Source organism: Rhinopithecus bieti, unplaced genomic scaffold, assembly GCF_001698545.2.
Source record: "Rhinopithecus bieti isolate Rb0 unplaced genomic scaffold, ASM169854v2 scaffold_8601, whole genome shotgun sequence".
In the NCBI taxonomy this organism is placed as follows: domain Eukaryota; kingdom Metazoa; phylum Chordata; class Mammalia; order Primates; family Cercopithecidae; genus Rhinopithecus; species Rhinopithecus bieti.
In genome coordinates, this window is record NW_016806193.1 from 2,625,317 (window position 1) to 2,647,877 (window position 22,561).

Here is a 22,561-nt window from a genome sequence, read left to right on the forward strand (position 1 = left end):
TATATATATATATATATATATATACACAAGCCAGATGAGGTGGCAGATGCCTGTAATTCCAGCTACTTGGGAGGCTAAGGCAGGAGAATCACTTGAACCCAGGAGGTAGAGGTTGCAGTGAGCTGAGATCACGCCACTGCACTCCAGCCTGGGCAACAAGAGTGAAACTCTGTCTCAAAAAAATAATAAAAATAAAACTAAAATAAATGTACAGATAGAGATATAGCTAAGTTACCCCCAAACATGCTACCTAAGGTTTTATTGAGTTTTCTTGATATATTCACAAATAACATTTTGAACATAAACCAAAACGTTTTCTTTTGGGCTTTACTAGGCACTTCTCTGTAATCGAGAAACTTATTGGAACTTCTCTGATTATCCCAAGTAGTAGACCTAATTTCATGAGCAGCTTCTTTCATCTCTTCTAACTTTACTTACTTCTTATACCCTGTTCTTGCGACACACAGCTTCTCCATCTGCCCTGTTTCTTTTCTATCAAAAATGTTACCCAAAACAAAAAGAGAGAGAGAAAGAGGGAGAAATTAGTTCCCTACACTCCTGCACTAGGAGCCTGGCACCTAGGAAAGAAGGTTATTTTTGGTTAGTTATATCTAAAAGGGCTTAAAAGGTCTCTGGGCATGCATACAATTTTTAATTGCATATTTTAAAAGTTTATGGCTCCTGCAAAGAAGGTTCTTTTAAATTGCCAGCAATCAGAGGTCCTTTCGTTAACCTGCTCTCTAGCACAGTCCTAAAGCTTATTGGAAGCCTGACAAACTACAGCCCTGTCACAGTGGCTAAAGAAAGGCAGGACTTAGAAGGATTCGCCAGGCAAAGTCATCCGCTAAGGCATCGGGAGGGTGGTGTCACTTGTACTAAGAGCTTTGGGGAGACAGCTGCCAAGATAATTATCAGATGGAAATCGAGGTGAGGTAAGATAACCCCCAAAGTTTACTTTAGGGGGAGGAGGGTGAGTGGCCTACACTCTTGCAGCAGGTGCTGCTAGGGCATTCCAGGCGCCCTGAAGGGAAACACATTTCAGTTACGCAGAGACATCATCGACAGCCATTACTTTCGCAGCAAGACCTTCCCTAACCACCTTGCTAAAAATTGCAGCACCTCCAACATTCCCAATCCCTTTTCCCTGCTTTAGTTTTGTCCTTAGCATTTACCACCTTCTAACAGAATATACATCTTACTTATTGTTTTGGTTTTCTTACTGTCCCCCACTCCCATGCATGAGGGGCATTGATACGCAAGTACATAAAACCACTAGAATGTTAGCTCCATGAGTATCTAGAATATTGTCTGGTACATTTTATGTGCTCCAAAAATGTTTGTTGAGTGAGTGAATGAATGAACAAATAAAAGCACATAGAAATGATATTTAACATGTCTTTGAGAAGGCTGAAAAGAGGTGTTTGGGTGTTGGAGCTTTTCACTCTTATTATAGGCTAAGTTAGAAAATGTGAAAATGTGCCTGGCAGTTTATCTAATTAAAAAAAAATACATTAGCATATTTTGTGCTGAGAATGTTAACTTAATAAAGACAAGAGCAGAGCTTTGAAATTATACGACTGACTTCCTTTTCCAATATTTAACAAGGGAGGGAAGATCAGAGGGTTTCACATTTATGCACATTTTATTCCTTTTTACGTATGGGTGGATCATTAGTTAATGCAGCTTTTGGAAAGAAATGCTTTTCACCCCATAAGGAATGGAATTTGGAGCTCTCAGCTGCAGCCCTGTGGTACATGTAATTTTCTAATATCCTAACCTCTGTTTACCAGTCACCAGTGGTAAGGCTTGGTTGTGTCTTACCCAGGGAAAATCACCTGGGTAGCTTTTTAAAATGTACTTATTTTCAGCTCCTTCCTTAGACTCACTGATCAGGACGTTCTGGGTCTTGCCCCAAAGCTCTGCACCTGAATGAACCTTAGGTGCGTATTTCCCTGCCAGGCTGGGGGGAGGGGAAAGAAATGTCATTTCTTGACACTACTGTTTAAATACCCTAGACCAGTACTGTCTAATGGCACTTTCTGTGATGATGGAAATGCTCTGTGTCTGCACTGTCCAATATGGCAGCCACTAGTCACATGTAGCCACTGAGCCCTTGAAATATGGCTAGTGAGACTGGAAAACTGAATTTTTTTATTTTTAACTATAATTTATTTAAATTTAAATGGCAACATGTAACCAGCGGCTTCCATACTGAACAAAATAGATTTAGACTACACAAATGAGGTATCCCACAAAAACCAAAACAGCTAAAAACCTTTCAACCAGAAGTTAAACTATTCCTCAAGAATAGTGTTCAAATCTGTGCTCTGCTACTTAGTGGCTATATGGCCTTGGGCAAGTTACTAAACCTCTCTGCCAGAGTATCACAGGTATAAATGGAGGTAATGATGATACCTATTTCATACGATAGTTGTGAGAAACAACCATGGCAGATAATGTAGGTAAAGTGCCTAGGAAGGTACTTGGCACATAATTAAGAGCTCAATAAATGAGTTATTGTTTTGATGGTGGTGGTGGTAGAGTGAATGTGGTAGAGGGGTAGCTGCAAAAATATCTCTTCAAGCATAAGCTTGAAGCTAGAGAGTTTTCATAAGAGCAAATCTCCAAATTAGCACTTGCTGGGATTAGAAGTACACCCTTGATTAGGGGAGAATTTAGGTGGCCTGTGAACTTGGCAAAATTACTACCAAACAATCTAACCAAATTAGCTATATGGCTTCTTCCTGACAGTCTGTCAACGCTAGATACTGCCCAAGATTAAACACTAGATGGCTAATCAAGACACTTAACCAGTAGGCAGGTAACCCAGAGTTATAACCAATGAGGCTAAAGTCTAGGTTAATGTTTATTGAAATCACAACTTGGAGTCAAATGGTATGGATTTTAACTGGTTTCTTTGGTATCAGTTATATTCCAAAGATTATAAAGGTGCTTGAAAGGTGTGGATCAACAGAGAGACTACACAGTAGAAGGGTTGTAAGAATAAATGAGTCAATCCCAAGGAAAGTTCAACGAGCCTGAACCTTCCCAGACACTGTTGAATGGTATTTAGAAGTGCGGCCTTTTGGAGGTGATTATACCATGAGAGTGGAGCCCACATGATGGGCTTATTCTTATAAGAAGAGGAAGAGAACTAGTCCTTTCTCTCTCTACTCTGTACCACGCGAGGATACAGTGAGAAAATGGCCGTCTGTAAACCAGGAAGTGGACCCTCATTGGACACTGGATCTGCCAGCACTTTGATCTTCGACTTCGACTCTCCAGAACTGATAGATAAATGTTCATTGTTTAAGCCACCTAGTCTATGGCAACTTGTTATAGCAGCCTGAACGAAGGCACCAGTGGATGTCTTAGTCAATCATTAGATGACTAAGGAAATAAGGAAGAGATATAAAGAAATAAGGAGGAAGAGAAAAAAAGAAAAAGAAAAAAAGGTTGAGTGAAAGAGACGTAAGAATCTGAGATGAAGTGTCTAATACAGATAAATACCATCTCAATTCTTAGTTGGTGCACTAAGCATTTGGCACCCAGAACCTGAACCTTCACAGCTTTAATTTACTTAATTTCTAAGATAGTTATGTAAGAAAGTCTGGTGGGCTATTCTATTTGTATATGTGGATGGATGGAGAGATAGATGGATGGATACTGTTTCACTCAATAATGTCATCAGAAATAGATAACAACGGATTATGCCTTGTTTGGGATTATCTCACAGTGAAAAAACAAAAAACAGAGAATCACAGTCTCTTGCCTCCATGGGATTTAAAGTCTAATGAGGAAACTATTGTTAAATAATAGCACATAAATGAACACTAATTACAATGGTTAAATTTCATAAATGTAAAGTACAGGATGGTTAAGAGTAAACATGGTAGGGGAATCTAGCAAAGACCTGAGGTGAACAGGAGTTAGCAGAATAAGAATTAGGAGGAAAAGAAAACTGCAAATAGAAGGAACAGCCTCTGCAAAGGCTCAGAAACGGTCTACAGTTTTGCTAGTTAAAAGAACTGAAAGGAGGCTAACTTACTGTGACAGAGGGGAAGGTAAGAAGGCATGAGCCGACAGAAGGAATTTTATATTTACAAAAAAACCCCACAAAACTGAGGAATCCACAGTCATACTGATATTAATCAACATATTATTATCTACTATATCCTATCTTTATTAAAGCCATTATCACCATTAAAAAGTATATTCATGCCAGAAATTATTTTACATAAATTGATATTAATTCTAATCTCATGACAATGTCAGCTAGTAGAGAAACAATTTCTTTCTTATGAAAATTATAATGAAGGAATTAAAATTTTAAAACGAATTATTCTACTTATCATTTTATATCTAACACAATTAAATCTCTTTTAAAATGTAGAAAGGAAGGAAAATTTTATAGTATTTTATTGCTTCTGTACCACAAACATTCCCCAACTCTGTCAAACATGATGCTTGTTTAAAAGAAAAAGAAAACTAAACACAAGTATTTTCTATAATTTAAGAGTAATGAGGCCTGAAAGTTGCAAGGTTCCGGAACTTCCAATTTTCAAGAATAATCCTCTATAAAGGCCTCATCCTATGTGTGAATGTAAACAAACAAGATCCATTGAAACGTTGTAAACACGCATAAATACCAAAACTGCAGCAAGAATAGGGAATGAGAACTGAAAACACAATATCAAACCATTTGCATTTACAGGAAAGTCTTAGACAAAACCTAATATGTTGGCTAGAATCTTGAAATATCTAATGCTGAGTTTCAGATTTATCTTTTTTAACATACTATTAAATATCTGTGATCTCTAAATCAGTGATTCCTATCTCTGGGATGGGTTTGCTCCCCAGAGACATCTGACAATGTCTGGGGACAATTTCCTTGTCACAAAGAGAGGTGGGCTGTGCGCTACTGGCATCTAGTGGCCAGGGGACATCTCACAATGCCCAGGACAGCCCCACACAACAAAGATTTACTTACCCCAAAATGGCAATGGTGCTGACATTGAGAAACGTTGATTTGAATGATCATTTAACAAGTAGTCTTTATTTTTAAAATATTACAAATAGTTGGAAAAAATTATTCAGGAAGATTCCTAATTTTTCTTGACAAGTCTAACAATACATTTATCATTGCTTTTATTATTTATGGTTTTCACTATCAAAGGAATGACTTGGGGGTTACGAGATTGCACTTTTCAAAATATCTTTTAAAAAATTAGATTTTGAGCTAAAACCATAACACAATTAGAAAAACAAGTACTTTACCCTGAAGTGGAGCTTCTCTGGCTGGCTCTGGATTGCTTGGGGGGTGGTTTGGAATAACAGGAGGCACAAGGGCTAAGTGATCTTCTGTCCATTCTATGAAAAGAAAAGAAAGTTTCCTATTTTCCTTCAAATGGCTCATTGACTTCCTTATGATTCACCTTATTATTAATAATATCCAAAGCAATATACCAAGGGCAGATAGCTTAGATTAAAAAGAAGTTGTTATCTGACCTCACTGTATGAAGCTCTTTTTTTCTTGTCTAAGACGTTTTGGGAAAGAAATATTATGATATAATGAATAAAAACTCCAGTTCTCTCTGGCTGGAAAGTCCAAAGTAACGTCAGTTAAAAACTGTTAGGAAAGATATACAGTCAACTAATGGCAGGTGTATAAGGGAGAAATTTCTCTAATGTGATTGAGACACGAGCTGGGCTGCTGAGGCCAGCTTGGCTTAGGTAGGGAGGAAGATGAAGGTAGATTTCAGCAGACTGCTAATAGTGCTCTCTTCTGCTATCTCTGAAATCCAAACAAGACCTATTACAAATACTCCTGGGTCCTAATTGTAATCTTATTCCCCTTGGAAGGCCAGACATAACTCACAGTGAGTGACCCTTGAGATGGCACCCCGGAATCACTTCCAGCTCAGCTAACACTTTCAATTGTACATTCTCATTTGCAAACGACACTTTCTAACACTACCAAGTTTTATCAGCTCAGGAAAGATACATTAAAAAAATTCTTTTTAGACAAAAAACAACAAATGTTGATAAGGATGTGGGGAAAAGGGAATGCTTATACACCGTCAGTGAGAATGTAAATGACTGCACCCTCTACAGAACCACCACACCATCCAGCAATCCCACTACTGGGTATCTACCTGAAGAAAAAGAAATCATTCTATCAAAATGATACCTACACTTGTATGTTTACTGCAGCACTATTCACAATAGCAAAGATACAGAATCAACCTAAGTGTCCATCAGTGGATGACTGGATAAAGAAAATGTGGTATGTCATGGAACACTACTCAGCCATAAAAAAGAGAATAAAAGTATAAGTCTTTTCCAGCAACATGAATGGAACTAGAGGCCATTATCTTAAGTGAAACAACTCAGAAACAGAAAGTCAAATATCACATGTCCTCACTTATGAGTGGGAGCTAAATAATGTGTACTCATGGACATGGAGTGTAGAATAAGAGACCATGGCAACTTGGAAGGGTTGGAGGGGGATGAAGGATGATAAACTACTTAATGGGTACAACGTATACTATTTGGGTAATGGCTACACTAAAACTCCACACTTCACCACCACTTAATATACCCATGTGTCAAAAGCTGCATTTGTACCTACTAAATGTATATGAGAAGAGTTCTTTTTAGCTAGAAAAGAGACTAAGGTAGATAACATTTCAATGGGTGAATATACATAGACACACATACCTACTCTCTCTAACCTGTACAGTCCAGGGCAGTGGTTGGCAAACTATGGCCCACTAGCCAATCTGGGGCCAATTCCTGTTTAGATATAGCCTGTGAGCCAAGAATAACTTACATTTTCAAATGGTTGAAAAGTAATAAAAAGGAGAATACTTTGTGACATATGAAAATGACGTGAAGTTCAAATTACAGTGCCCATAAAGCTTTATTTGAACACAGCTACATCTATTCATTTACGTATTGTCTACAGCTATTTGCATACTACATTGGCTGAGGTGAGTAGTTCTTACAGAGACTGTATGAATCACGAAGCCTAAAATATTTATTATCTGGCTACTTACAGAAAAAGTTTGCCAACCTGTAGGCTATGGTTTGTATTTATTATATTCAATATTATAGTAACAGAAGCATTACACTTGATATTCTGTTTCATATTCACATATTATATTGAGGAGAGTATTAAGCTTATGATTCCAAAAGATCACAATGAAAAAGTGGGGAAAGCCAGAGTATCTAGTAATAAATGAATGGTTAAATAAAGCAGAGGCATTCATAAAATGGAACATTATGTAACCATTAAAAAGTATAAGCTAAATCTATATTAGCTAACTTTGAAATACGTGCAAGAAATAAAAAGTGAGAAAAGAGGTCTCACATACGTACTATATATGTATAAATTATCGTAAGATTTTTATTAAAATATGCATATATGTATATCCCTAGAAAATTTCTGCACAGGGCTTATCTCCAAAAATGGGAAGGGGGTAAGCAGGGGAGAATTTAATGTTCTATACTCCTGAACTGCCCATATTTTTACAAACAGCATGAATTAGTCTGTAATTTTTAAAAAGCACCCCAAACTACCAGCTCTTTCTGATTCTGTACATGTAATGTTCCTAAAATTAAAAGTTAGTTTCATGCCCAGTAACTCCACTTAAAGTAAAAATGCTAAAAGTGGTTTGGATTTAGCTACCAGTTGCAATGCAAATACTGCGGGGGCAAGAGAACAACTTCCCCAAAGTTCTCTGATCTAATGATGCTCCTTTCTAAATTAAAGGGGAGATTTGGGTGCCTTTGAATTAGGATCTCCACTTTGGCCATCCAGGGGAACATGGAGATGGGGTTCTCTTCCTCCCCACAGGACGTTAACTCTTCAGTGTGGCAAGAGAGGACTCAATCATCAAGGCCAGTTCTGACCACACGAGGGTGTCAGCGCTCAGATTTCGCCCCATGCTCCCCTGCTCAAGAAAAAGCCTTGAGGAGAGGCCAACCTTCTGTCTGCTGCTGCTGCTGTTGCTGTTGCTGCTGCTGCTGCTGCTGCTGTTGCTGCTGCTGTTGCTGCTGCTGCTGCTCAAGCTGCTTCTTCCGTTTGGCTTCAAGAACTGGGTTCTCATATTGTGTCTTCCTGTTGATGTGGCTGGGGAAGACAGCAAATAGTATTCAGCTTGAAACACTTCATCCCACCAGCAAAATGCCAATCAGACCAAGTCCCTGGATTCAAACTGAGCAAAGCAGGTGGTCTGAGATGCTAACCCTTGTGTGTTAAAATGCTCAGTTAGAAAGAGGAAATAAAAATGAAAAGTTTCCATTACTGACTGCTTATATGCACTAAGCACTGGCTACTAGTTTTATATGCATTTTATTTAAAACTCCTCAGTAAATGCCAGGAGGTAAGTCCTATTTTTATTCATATCTTATGAATAAGGAAAGTAAGTGTCTGGGCAGTTAAATAATTCATCTAGCATAATATAGCTAGTAAGCAGTAAACAGGCATGCAAGCTCAGGGTTTTCTGCTTTCAAATCCCAGGATTTTAACCACTGACCCCCTTCCAAATGTCCAAGATACCACCTGACAGGAGAAGCTGCTTTAATTCAACAAGAAGTAGATTAAGGAATTATTGAAAAATAAGATTAAAGTGGCTGTGTGACACTGTCTATAACATACAATGCCAGAACTGCTGTGTAACTGTCTACAGTAGGGTTCACAGAAGCATAAGCATTCATCCAAACAATGAAGTTAAACAAAGAACTCGACTCACATCTGTTAACTATTTTGATCACTAAACATGGAGGCACAATTAAAAGTACAGGCCTTAGGCAGAGAGACTCCAAATAAAGTTAACTAAGTAGACGTGATGTGCTCAAAATGACAAAGATCCAAACACTTAGATAGCTACAAAACTAATTAGGCCCTGCATGGCAAAATGAAAACTACACATACACATACACACACCTCTATAAGCATACATATACAGATATTTTTTTTGCTATGGCCTTATTTAGTGTATGTACACATATGTGTGTGTGTGTATATATATGTATACACACACACATATATATGTGTGTATATATGTATACACACACACACACACATGTATGAGGTCAGGAGTTTGAGACCAGCCTGGCCTACATGGTGAAACCCCATCTCTATTAAAAATACCAAAATTAGCCGGGTATGGTGGCACATGTCACCATATATGTGTCTGTGTATATATATACACACACATCATATATATGTATATGTGTGTATATATACACACACACCAAATATATGTATATGTATGTATATATACACACACATATACACCATATATATACACACACAACGTAAGCATATACATATATGTTTTTCTTTCTTTTTTTTTTTTTTTGAGACAGAGTCTCTCTCTGTCACCCAGGCTGGAGTGCAGTGGTGCGATCTTGGCTCACTGCAACTTCTGCCTCCCAGGTTCAAGCGATTCTCCTGCCTCAGCCTCCCGAGTAGCTGAGATTACAAGTGTGCATCACCATACCTGGTTAATTTTTGTTATTTTCAGTAGAAATGGGGTTTCACTATGCAGACCAGGCTGGTCTTGAACTCCTGACCTCAAATGATCCACCTCCTCTGGCCTCCCAAAATGCTGGGATTACAGGCATGAGCCACCATGCCCAGACTTATTTTTCTTAATTCAAAATAATAGTTTATTAGAAGTTTAGAAGCATACTATTATGATTATTTAGAACTCTTAAGTTTTTTAAAAAGCTAGGCTTTATTTTTTTAAGCAGGTTTATCAATAGAATGGATAGACTGATTGCTCTTAATTTTTATTAAAGGCCTACATGTTTATTTCCTAATTCTTGCAGCAATTTCATTCTAAGAAATAGTCTACCACTAACAGGCACATAAGTCTGAAAAGACACAGGGAGAACTGTATTGTAAGATAACAACTTGTGTCTTCACCCATCAAAGCTTTTGTTATCTGTTCCTGCTCTCTCTTAATGCATAAACTAGTTGAGGGACAATTCAAAACAAGCTTCATATAGTAAAAACCCCACAGTACATCTGTGAGAAAGATGATCTTTGGGGCACACAACAGAAATTTATTTTCTGAGGGTGAGAGGGACAGCCAAGTTTGCCTCTCTGATGCCCCATATTACCAATCCCTCTTGTCAGGCAAAGTGGAGGTGAAAGTTAGTATTGGCCAAGGACACTTGCTATATTGAACTCATAATTTTTACAATAAGATGCTGGGCATCTATTTTATGGCCTGGCACTTTTTTTGTCTTATGTTCTTATCACCAGGGTATTATACAAATGACTTTTCATCACCAGCAGCAAAAAGGAAAGAAAATATGATAGTTACATCTTCAGTGTGGCAGGTAGGATTATGTTTCTACAACATTTATATGGCATTTGCTTCTTTTGAAGGAACTTTTATTTGTTACCTCTCACTTTTCTCAGAGGAAGTTATATAATACAAAGCTTTTTTTTTTTTTTTTCAATGGCCTAACCTTTGGTTTCTTTTAGTATCATCCTATCAATCAACAGTTTTGATGAAAGGAAAAAGTGGGAGCCCAATGCTAGAATAAGGCACACAATAAAGAAGTCACGAGGGTTTTAGACTTTTAAAAATGGGAAACAAGAACCTCAGGCAAGAGAGAAACAAAGAAACACACAAGGTCTGCGTCCTAGGCTAGTTCTCCATTTCCTCCTCAATCCTGGCAACATTTCATAAATTACCTGGCTGAACCTTTTGGAATGTATGAATGAATAAAGAAGTAATCGCTAAGGAGTTAAGATCTGGGCAGAGCAAAAAGTAGACAAATCAGATACTCCTTGTAAAGATAAACAATCCCTCTTCATCTGGTCTACTGAATCCTGGCTTTTCTCATTCATTCATTCAACTAATACTCACTAAGTACCTGCCATATGCCAGGACCATGTTGGGCCTTTGTGATGCAGTGGTGAACAAAAGACATGGATCCTGTCCATGTGAATTTAATAATATGATTTGCTATTTTCAGATTTATTGAATATTTTCTCATTCATTAAAATATGCATACATATTTTCATCATAAAATTAACATTGTTAATTGGTTTGTGCCTTTTAATGATGTCAGGCTGTACTTAACACAAATGTACATAATTATAGAGAGGTATAAACTAATGTGTGGATTGTGAATGGGCACTTACTCTACATAGTAGATACCATAGACAGGGTCTTCAATCTTTTCCCAACCAGCAGGCAGTTCTGAAAATAAAAGAATATTTAGGGCAAGAAGAGCATATTATTGAAGAGCCTGGGTATTTTCAACAACTGAGTTAGGCAAAAGAGGAAGACTCATAAAATGCTTTAAANCATTCATTAAAATATGCATACATATTTTCATCATAAAATTAACATTGTTAATTGGTTTGTGCCTTTTAATGATGTCAGGCTGTACTTAACACAAATGTACATAATTATAGAGAGGTATAAACTAATGTGTGGATTGTGAATGGGCACTTACTCTACATAGTAGATACCATAGACAGGGTCTTCAATCTTTTCCCAACCAGCAGGCAGTTCTGAAAAATAAAAGAATATTTAGGGCAAGAAGAGCATATTATTGAAGAGCCTGGGTATTTTCAACAACTGAGTTAGGCAAAAAGAGGAAGACTCATAAAAATGCTTTAAATCCAATTAAAGCTGTATATCCTAACCAAAAAAAAAAAAGTATCTATTATTTTATCAGTGTATTTTTCTACATGAAGAGCAATTCTTCATCTACTGACTGGTATTTAATGCAAGAAAATAAAATTTAATAAAATGCAGCCCCAGATGCCTTTATTCTAAATCACTATTAAATTAGATTTTAATGAAAATATAGGTTAAACTTGCCTTGAATGCATAGTTCCTATCTTAAATGTTCACAGTTTTCTCATTTTGTTTCTAGGCCATCTTATTACACAAGCAAAAATGGATGAAAATTAATGTTTCATTTTCAGTACAGTAGTGTTGCTTTGCTCTCCTTGAAATAAAATAAAATCTGCATCTTATCTTCTCCTTGTTCCTAATGAAAATGCAGTTGAGTTTTTGAACTGCACACATCTATCACTCAATTGCTATCTCTGGGCTGGCCCATCGTTCCCAGCACTTAACCTGTGAAAGCAGTAACACAGCTCCTGATCCCGGAAAGCTCATTATCTAAGGTGGACGATTTTATTTCTTTAAATGTGGTGGTACCATCACACTAGGGGATGTATGTGCCTTTCTCAAAACTCAACCACGCTCTACAGAACTTCCTAAGGTTTCATATCAAAGGCCAAAACTTTATTAAACAGGTAATAGTTCTGTCTGAACAGGAATCTGTTGTGGAAAGGCCCACTGCACCATATTATTTTACTTGGTGAAAGAAGGGACTAGGTTGTGTTTTTTTGTCATTAAACAATCCTTTCAGGCAGAACAACAGTTATTCAACTTAATTTTAAAGCTTCCCTGATATGTAGTCAAGGCAAACTTACGTAATACCACACTCTAAAGTGAATAATTAGTCCTAGAAGGAGGTATTAAGACCAACTTTGATAGAATACTACAGACTTGAAATATTTGAAATAGATTTTTGTTTAATTCCAGGAATCATGTGGTCACTAATTTAAATAATGATCATGTCATCAGGGCAGAAGGCTTATATATGCTACAAACAGTTCCAGACTGAGGTGGAGGCATGCACATGTACACAAACTTATACAGACTAATTACTTAAAGTTTATGTTTTCTTCAGATTTGGCTGCACATCAAGAGACATTAATTTCATGGTTTTTGCTCCACATGTTACTTGTTTGCAAACAAAGAGACAGGTTTTCCCCTCTTTTCTTCTAAATTAAAAAGAAAAAACATTTAGCAGGTTTTAAAGAAGTCTTTGACTTGTAGGACACATAAGCTACTAAAATGCAAGACAGGTCCAATTCGCAGATGTTGATACAACTCGGCATTTTTATATACTGAGTCTTGCGGACCGATGCAAATTAAATGCCTGGGAAATGCTTTCCCCTTACAAAGCTGGAAATTACCATTTAAATGAAAATGAACCAGGAAAATATTTCCAAAGAGTTGGGAAATCGAAGATTAAAAAAATGCAAATTGGTGCACAGTCATACATTTGTTCAGGGCAGAAGAGTAGGTGGGTGTGAGGAGACTGCATTAACTTTCATAGAAATACCATCTCTTTTCAAAATCTGCAACCTGAAATATGTGGCCTGATTATCTTTAGATAAAAAAGGGGAAATATTAAGCTTTCAAGTTACTCAATTATTAATTTGACAAACATTTGTTGAATGCCTACTGTTTGCCTGAGGGTATGTTAGGCACCAGGGACACGAAGACAAACGCAAGTGCATCATCTAAGCAGAAAATTCAGCCACGTGGTACGTGCTTTGATGGAGATCCGAGGAGAGTACTAGAAAAGAAGGCACCCGTGACTTCTTTCCTAGTGCCTAGTCAACAACTTAATATTCTAGAGTTGAAAAATGGGGCCAGTCAACTAGCATCTCTGGACACTTGTCAGTTTAAACACATCTTTTGGAACAGATGAGCAAACTCCAGAAACTGAAAAGATAGTTTCTCACTTCCAATGTGGTGATTAACTTAATCATAGAAATTAGTCTCCTAATGCTTAAAATAGAAATGGGTCATCGATTTTAAATAGGAAGATATTTGTCCTAGAATTTGTCATTTGGTTCTAAAAAACTGAAAAAGGTATAAAATATTTAAGTCCAGAAAATAATGACATTATAATTTTTTAAGCAAACACTCTAAAGACTCTTAAAAAGGAATCCTCATATGATTAACCACAGTCAGGGAGCAGATGAGACTGCACAACCTATCACAGAGATTTCAGGTGGCTAAGATCCTTTTGGCATTGTCCAGATATAAGATTGAGCTTTAGTTCTTTCATTTAGGCCTACTATTCTGTGGCTTTGGGCTACTTACTTAACATCTCTGAACCGTATCTTTCTCCTGGGTTTACCTCAAAAGTCAATGCTAGATTAAACACGGATACTTCTAAACACTTAGCACAGTTCCTGGTACATAGAAAGTGCCCACAAATCGCAGCTGTTCCAGAAAAGCACAAAAGGAATAAGACAGATGTCTGTGGCCTGTGTACTTGCTACTCCTGCCTCTGAAAGTCTCATGCTGCACTATTTTGTCTCCACAGAGCAAATACTGAGCAAAGATTCTAAGTTCTTTTCAAAGAGATTTGTCTGTGTATAGATTGAAAATCATGTTCAAAACCAGAGATACATTTCAAAACTGTGACTTAGTTTTGGTTGGGAGGAGAATTTATTTTCTTGGCTCTATCTCCCCTAGTTGCTTTCACCATACGAACACCCTATAATTCCAAAAGAAGGTTCTGCAGGTGCTTTTTAATTCTGGGGAGATTCTGCAAAGGATGTGATAAATTCTGCAAACCAAAGTACATAATAGAGCAACTGACCCAGCTCAAACAACAGAGTTCAGAAATGACAACTCTATAATCAAATGATCTGTGTCCAACACCCAAGCCAACTGCCCACGCCTCTCAGAGGCCGATTACAAAGAGGGTTTCCTTGTCACATCTGGAATTGCATTGTTCACTGAAAACCTGACAGTTGCTATTGTTTGAAATTAGGACCCTCTTATTAAGAAAATGAGCAGTGAGCTTGTCAACAGAATCTGAAGTGAATGCAACAGAAAACAGTGTGTGTGCACGTGTGCTACTCTTTACACAGTGGACATGTGCAGGCAAAAATCAAAGGTTTTTTTTTTTTTTTTTTTTTTTTTTTTTATCTCTACCCTTCCTATAAGAACACATTTGGGTCATTTCTACAGTATAGAACACATTCCTCCCTTGTGCTGTGTTAACGGAAAAAAGTACCAAAAGGAAGTATGGAAAAATCCAAGAAGAGGAAATTAGGTAATAAATAATAAAGTTGCAAATAGCTAATAGCATGTGTTGATCACAGGGACAAATAATAAAACACACTTTCATTAAATCCCCTCATAAGGACCATGGGAGCTCCTCTTTCGCCCCTCTTTATGGATAAGGAAAGGGAAGCTAAAAGAAGGTGAATAGCTTCTCGAAGTTTGCATAGCCAGTAAGCAGGGGAGTCAGACAGCTTGATCTGAACCCAGAGAAAGCCAAGACAACTCATGTTTAGAGTCTTTAACAGCATAAGCAAGTCTCCACGATATCACAGTTACATGTGGGTAAAATTCAGAAACTTCTTTCCTGAAAATTTCAAATTCAAATTTCCAGAGAAGCAAATAAGGTTGTGCCCCTGTACACAGCTGTGCTATCTCCACTGGCTGCCAGCAGACAGCAGAGCGATCTCTCACACATATTACTCAGGTAGCAAGAGTAGTTGAAATTGGCTGAACAAATGATTAAGACACTCATTTTGTGTCTGGAAAACCTATTTTTGTCTCTTTCAATTACTTTAACTAATATCATTGGATTGACAAATTCTTTTTTCGATCAAATTAGTTTCAAATTGTTCTATCATTCAGGGTGAACCTTAAGTCATTCCTCTTACAATGACCACAAAAACAACTTATTAAACATCTTTAAAAATAGATCGATCAATAGTTATCGACCATTGTTGGTATGTGCATCAATTACAACAGATACGTTTCAAATGTTACAAAAAACAGAGCCTGGTTCTATTCTATCATAATTCTAGCCAACCAAGACAGATTATCTTTATCTCATGTAACAAAAATAAAGAAAATCAAATGAATACAATAATCTGTATTAAATAGATTTGTATTTTCAGGTCTTCAGGCAATCTCAAAAATGCCAGGCAGATTCAATAATCTTCCTACAGTTCCACTCATACTGATGTTAAACAATCTTCTACTTAAACAATATTCAATTGCTAAAGAATCTTCCCATCAGCCGAGGCTTTCATCTGCAATTTAGCTGAAATTTATGCTTTCCTATCTATCCATCAGCAAATGTATCAGATGGAATGCAAACTAATTTTAATGTTGTTCAAGGTTGAACATAAAAGGACTGAACTTAATAGTGAACATAATTCAATATATTCCAATAGCAAAGAAACAAGAATTTGGCGTCATCTGCTAGCATGAATTATTCCTAAACAATAACTAGAGTAGTCAAGACTTGATTTGCATTGGCACAACTCTAAGGCAAACAGTACATATAGGTGCTGCATCACTATATAAACAACCACTCACTATAACGGCAAGGTCAACAACATGTTGTCTATGATGTAATAACAACATGATCCTAAGACTTAACTATTCAATTCCTCAGTGACCTTCTTTTATTGCAAGTGCTCCTATAATGCTCCTTAAACTAGTCTTAATAGATTTCTGTTTGTTCTGCTTGGCTTTTTTGTATTACCCAAAAAACCATCCACACCAAACAAATAAAGAAATAAGACTGAGACAGGTTACGCGGAAGTTCAAGGGACACAGCAAGCATCTCTTCGATTCTTTCCCAATCCTCACTTTACAAGACTACCTATTACCAATTTGCTAACTCTCATTCTAGTCTCTGTTCAGTCAGACATTTTCTTTGTAAACATAATATATTACAACTCTGCGTGATGCCTGCAGTCAGACACGCAGGTTGTGAGACTGACCTTTCCTGGATAAGCTAGAACGAAAATCATAACTGGAAGAGTGCAAACTAAAGAAACAGAGGGATTAAGCAATTCACTGGGGAAAAAACCATGCAGGCCATGTCATGCAGGTGTCATGCAGCAGCAGCAGGCAGGAAAGGTTTACCTAGTTCACTGTCCAGCTCCTCGGTGTGTACCCCTTCTTCTCCAAAGGAATAGCAGGAATGAGACAGAAAAGAGAGAAAGCAAAATTCAGACACCAGCACCAAGAAAGGAAATCTCCTCAGGAAAACAGCAGCAAACACATCACTCTAGTTCGTCCTTACCTGCATTGTGGCTTATTTCATTGGCTTGGATAGTAAACTCGCGACCTCAGTGTAAATCACAAAACAGGAAGAGCTGATATTGGCAAAATAATTATATGGCTCATTTCCTTGCATGTCAAAATAGGATTTGATTGGTTGTAAAAGATGACAAATACCTTTGCGGTTTCAATGTTCTTAAGTGGGAAGTCACTTATTACAGACCTTATTGGGAGTAAACAAAGCTGTCAGACCTTTCAATATCAGTCCTTTTAATCCTTCAATAATCCTCTAATCAGTGAGGCAATTATACTCACAATTAAAGCATTATTTAACTTACAAGTAACAGTGCTGCTTGAAAAATGGAAGGTGAGGTCAAATTGAGAGTGTGGACTGTATAATGAGCTAACTTTGATGTCTTTCAAAAAGGAGCTGGAAAGATGAATTATGTCAAGATAAAATATATCAAGGAAGAAAGCCTTGAAAACTGCCCTGAAGGAGTGTTGGGAGGCATTTTACTGTTTTTGTGAGAACACACACACACACACACACACACTTTCTAAGTCAAGCAGCTCAGAAATATTAGAATTAAAATGTCCTCAAAAATTTCAGTGAGCAAAACAAGTCCAAATCCTTTCCGTTCTTGACCTCCTCTCTTGCTGTCAGTAAAACATTTTATTATTACTGAGAAGGAAACATAGGAGAACACACAAAAATCATTTCATACATCATGTTTCCCCAGCTATAGGGCAAGTGGCTCCCACAAGCTTCACAAACACAGGGATCGAGCCTATTTTCACCACCACAACAGGCTCAGTGCCCAGTGTAGCTTTCTGCACATGTTAGGTGCTAAATATTTGCTGATGAATGAATGAATGAACCAATCAATCAATGATTGACTTAAATAACCAACATGGGCCTAGACACCTTGTAAACTCTTAACTTAAAAATGATCCCAATGCCAATGATAAGTTTTGATTGGCACCGTTTCTTAAAAGGAGAATCTAGTTTACACAAAGTTACCTGTGAAAATGCCCATTTGTATATTATCTAATGTCTTTGGGAGCATTTGTTCACTTCTTCAGTAGTTATTTATCAAGACCTATGATAAATAGGTCTTGCCAGTCACTATGCTAGGTGACATATCAAAATGAACACAATCGGGGCCAGCCATGGTGTCTCACGCCTGTAATCCCAGCACTTTGGGAGGCCAAGGCGGGTGGATCACCTGAGGTCGGGAGTTCGAGACCAGCCTGGCCAACATGGTGAAACCCCGACTCTATTAAAAATACAAAAAAATTAGGCATGTGGCACTCACCTGTAATCCCAGCTACTCGGGAGGCTGAGACAGGATAATCACTTGAATAGGGAGGCAGAGGTTGCAGTGAACAGAGATTGTGCCACTGCACTCCAGCCTGGGTAACAGAGCAAGACTCTGTCTCAAAAAACACAATCAGACATCTCTGCTTTTCCAGAACAGGAGACAAATCCAAAGCTCACACGAATAAAACTAAAATTAAAATCATGATAAGTTCTCAATAGAGTAAGATACATGAGTGACCTAATCATATCTTTGGGGGCAAAGTCATGGAAAAATTCCCTGAAATATAACCTGAAGGATATGCAAAGTTTAATGTCTGTTGTATTCATTGATACATTCGCATACCTAGGATGCATGTGACATACAGAAAGTATTCAATAACTATTGTGAAATGTAAGAGTATAGTGAAATGTAAGGGTATTCTAAGATAGAAATGCACATTTAACTGACATGAGGCAGGAACTCAATGAGCACTAGTGGGGATGAAGAGCAGAGAGCAGAGAAATAGTGTGAGAAAACCTAGAGAGGTTGACCACACAGGGCTCAGAGAAGCAAGCTATGGACTTGGCATTTCCTAAGCAGACCCTGTGGAGGTTGTCAGTGATAACATCATCACATTTACATTTTAAAAGATTGCTCGGAGTGCAACATAAAAAGGAGAGTGAAAAGAGTCTGTATGGGAGATGAGCATGACCCCAGAGGAGAATGGTAGATGTGGTGAAAAAAATAGTGAATGGATCCAAGAGATATTTAGGATGCCAAGTGAATTTAGCTGGTTCACAGGTTAGAAATAGGTGTGAAAAAAAGTGACAGCTCAAGGGGGAATTTTGAGTATGCATAAATTCACCAGGAATGGAGACAGGAAACGCTTAGAGAGGACCAAATTTGGGGGGAAAGATAATCAGTTTTAATGGTTTTAATATGACTGAGTCAGAAGTCTCTTTGAGACAACTGTTGACATTATCAATCAGGTGGATTAAAATATTGGCCTGGAGTTCAAAGGCAAGGTTGAGGGCTTCTAACTGAACTGGACACAACAATGACAGAAGGAGTCATTCACTAACACCAAAATCTCAAACTAGTTTCTCGATTTTCTGAGATAGGAAATAGAACATATTAAATCTTTACAATAATTAAGTATGATGCTATACTGTTACACCCCATATGTATGACCTACAGAGAACAGAAAGAAATACAGGGACAATATTTGCAACCAATATGCTTTTCTGCTTTGTGTTATAATATAAATAATAACAAGGCAGCTTTGCATTAACTGGCAACAGAAAACGCAAACTGATACTTATCATAATCTGATTATATATTTATACTGTTTGTGTGTACAGGCACACAGATACACATAGAATTTCTACTAGAAACAGAATATATGAATTCTAATATTAAAGAGATAATTACTAAACTAATTGCATTTGGTATGAATATATTCTTGTTCCAAAGGAAATAATATTAATACAAAAGATAATTTTAAGAATTAAAATCACTAGATTTGGTAACAAAATGTCAATTCTATTCAATACTTTTAATCTATGTACAGTTTTTCTCAGTAAAAGCTATTGCAATATTCTATCATTTATAATATTGTATTAACAGGCATTTTCATACATTCCCAGAATAATTACAAAAAGGATATTGACATTGAAGACCCTATGGTAATGAGTGCCTAAATTGGTTTCAAAATCATAAGGCATCAAATAATGATTAAATTATTGTTCCATGAAGTTTTAGGGTTGAATGTGTTTTATGCTCTGATCTTTGAAAATTCATTATTTATGTGCAGGTTGAGTATTATTCAAAATGGTTGGAATCAAAAGATTTTCAGATTTTGCATATTTTCAGATTGGGAGATACTTGTGTAATATACTTACTGGCTCAGCATCCCTCATCCGAAAATCCAAGATCGAAAATGCTCCAGTGAACATTTCCTTTGAGCATCATGGTGACACTCAAAACGTTTTGTATTTTGGAGCATGTTGTTGTTTTGTTTGTTTCTTTAAGACGGGGTCTCTCTCTGTCACCCAGGCTGGAGTGTAGTGGCACAATCACAGCTCTCTGCAGCCTCCTACTCTTGGGCTCAAGTGATCCTTTTGTCTTAGCCTCCCAAGTAGCTGGGACCACAGGCACATGCCAACACGCCCCGCTAATTTTTGTTTTATTATTTGTAGAGTCAAGATCTCACTATGTTGCCCAGGCTGGTCTCAAACTCCTTGGCTCAAGTGATCCTCCTGCCTCAGCCTCCCAAAGTGCTGGGATTACAGGTGTGAGCCAAACCATGCCTGGCCAATTTTGGAGCATTTTGGACTTCAAATTTTGGGATCAGGGATACTCAACTGGTATTATATGTTAAACAGAATACCGAAATAATCAGTACAGTCCATTATCTCTCAAGCATGCAAAATACCACAGCTGAATGAACCTGTTCTATTCCTTCTTCAGGAATGAAACAAAGCAACCAAAATAAAACAAGCATCTTGGTCATGCCTCCTAAGTTAGAAGGACTTTTGTTTCCATTTTAAGTAACTCAGATAAATACCGACACAATAGTCTACGTCATTTAATGTAACCTGCAAACCATGTATAATAGAAGGATCGTGGAGTACAAGGTTTTCACAGTATTATACTTTACTGCCTTGCATTTTCAAAAAATCTTTAAGTTTATATATACAACAATTCTGCACTATAGGACAAATTAATAACGTTCTGTTATCTTACAGTAAAATACATATTTAATATTTATACTACTAATTCACATGCCAGACTTGAATAATGAGTAGCAAAGCAGAGCAAAGCAAACCATTTCCCTTTTCATTTTTCCACATCAAAAAATAATTTTGGCAAAACTTGGGATAGACGTTGGTGTACTGAAAAGGGACACACTAGCTCTGTTTTAATTTTTTTTTTTTTTCATTTTGGAGAAGTAATTAAAAAACCCAAAGCCTTGAAATGAACTTTTTCAACTAAAGCTCTTACAGCCCGTTAGTTCATTTCCAAGATTAACAGGGAGAATGGTGCTCTAGGTAACACCTCAACCTCTGTCTCAAAAGAATACACTTACTACATATTGTGGGTATACTGTAAGTTACACAGAGATTCTCAAACATATCTAGATCTGTTTCCCCTACCTCCAAGACTAGGGAAGTATGTGAAATAAGTAGAGTTCAAGAAAAACTCCCAACTTTTCTCCCTAAGACTTTTAAAAGGTAGGGTTAAAGCTGAGAATGTGTGAGTGACCAGAGCATCTCTGGTTTCTTTATTCCTAGAGACTTTCTAGAATTTTCTCTAAGTTCCTGAAGACAGAGGATGTATCTTCATTTGAACAGTTTGACTGTTCTGCTCCTAATGGAGATATCAGTATGCATCTGTCTTCATGTGTAAACAAATTCTTCTCTTGAAACAACTCTGACTTTCCTCCTGCTTTTGTAAACCACAGTCCATTTAGCAGAAATTGGATTACCTTTTAAAAACTCAACCTAAGACCCGACTGACCTGGCTACGACTCTTTAAAATTTGCACATGTGAACAGTGCCCCCAATTCACTTAACCCAAGACCTGCCTGGCCCCTTACCATCATCTTCACACTCTTCCAGAGGCTTCTGCTGCTTGTTCAGGCACCGAGGGTCTAACCAAGATGTTGTTTTCGTATTATGGCTGCAATCCAGAAACAAAAATAAGGAATTTGTTTGAAAAAAAACAAAAAAAAAGCAAGAAGCCCATGACGGAATTACACTCTCTTGAGTATTTCTTCCTTAACCACAACAAAGATACTTTCCAACAGCAAATCCAAACCAGAAGACGGCCTGAGTTTAGAATTATAAAATGGCTTGGGGAGGGTCTTAGGTAGGCTTTTTACTTACGTAACATATGATTATTAAATTACTGAAAGCTTAAAAGTAATACCAGTTTCATTTTGAAAATGAGTTGCAAATGATACCCCTTGCCTATACCATCTACCCTTGTCTAGATTATTTTAGACTTCGCATTTGTCACAGAGAAAACTTCAATTTATTTTAAATATAACTATGATTTGAATCTTAGATGCTGAAACTCACAGAGAGGGCTGCTATTTCATTCATTATATTACATAAGAATTCTCCTGACAGCATGAAACTACCTCAATTCATATAAATGACTCAAAACTGCCAATACACACCATTAAATCACAGTGTCCTAAATTATGCTTTGGACATAATGATGGCAGCCCCCAATTACTCGTCATAAATAGAATCTGGGCCAAGGATAAGCTTGGAGAGGCTAAACATGTCACTCAACTGCCTTCTAAGGGGTATAGTTCAATTCTAGATGAAGTATTTCAACAGATAGTGACTGGGGCCCTGCAGA

At 37.2% G+C, this 22,561-nt stretch overlaps 1 protein-coding gene across 1 annotated transcript in view; it reads right to left on the reverse strand.

Moving 5' to 3' along the window:
• The window catches only part of MAGI1 (membrane associated guanylate kinase, WW and PDZ domain containing 1), a gene marked incomplete at its 5' end in the record, with an annotated part of 103,684 nt that extends 81,813 nt beyond the window's left edge, over positions 1–21,871 (reverse strand). The window contains 5 exons of the mRNA XM_017875026.1: positions 5,278–5,370; positions 7,989–8,134; positions 11,488–11,545; positions 16,752–16,787; positions 21,789–21,871. Of these exons, the coding sequence (XP_017730515.1) occupies positions 5,278–5,370; positions 7,989–8,134; positions 11,488–11,545; positions 16,752–16,787; positions 21,789–21,871 (416 nt within the window). The remainder of the gene's footprint in view (positions 1–5,277; positions 5,371–7,988; positions 8,135–11,487; positions 11,546–16,751; positions 16,788–21,788) is intronic.
• Positions 21,872–22,561: the final 690 nt, after the last annotated feature.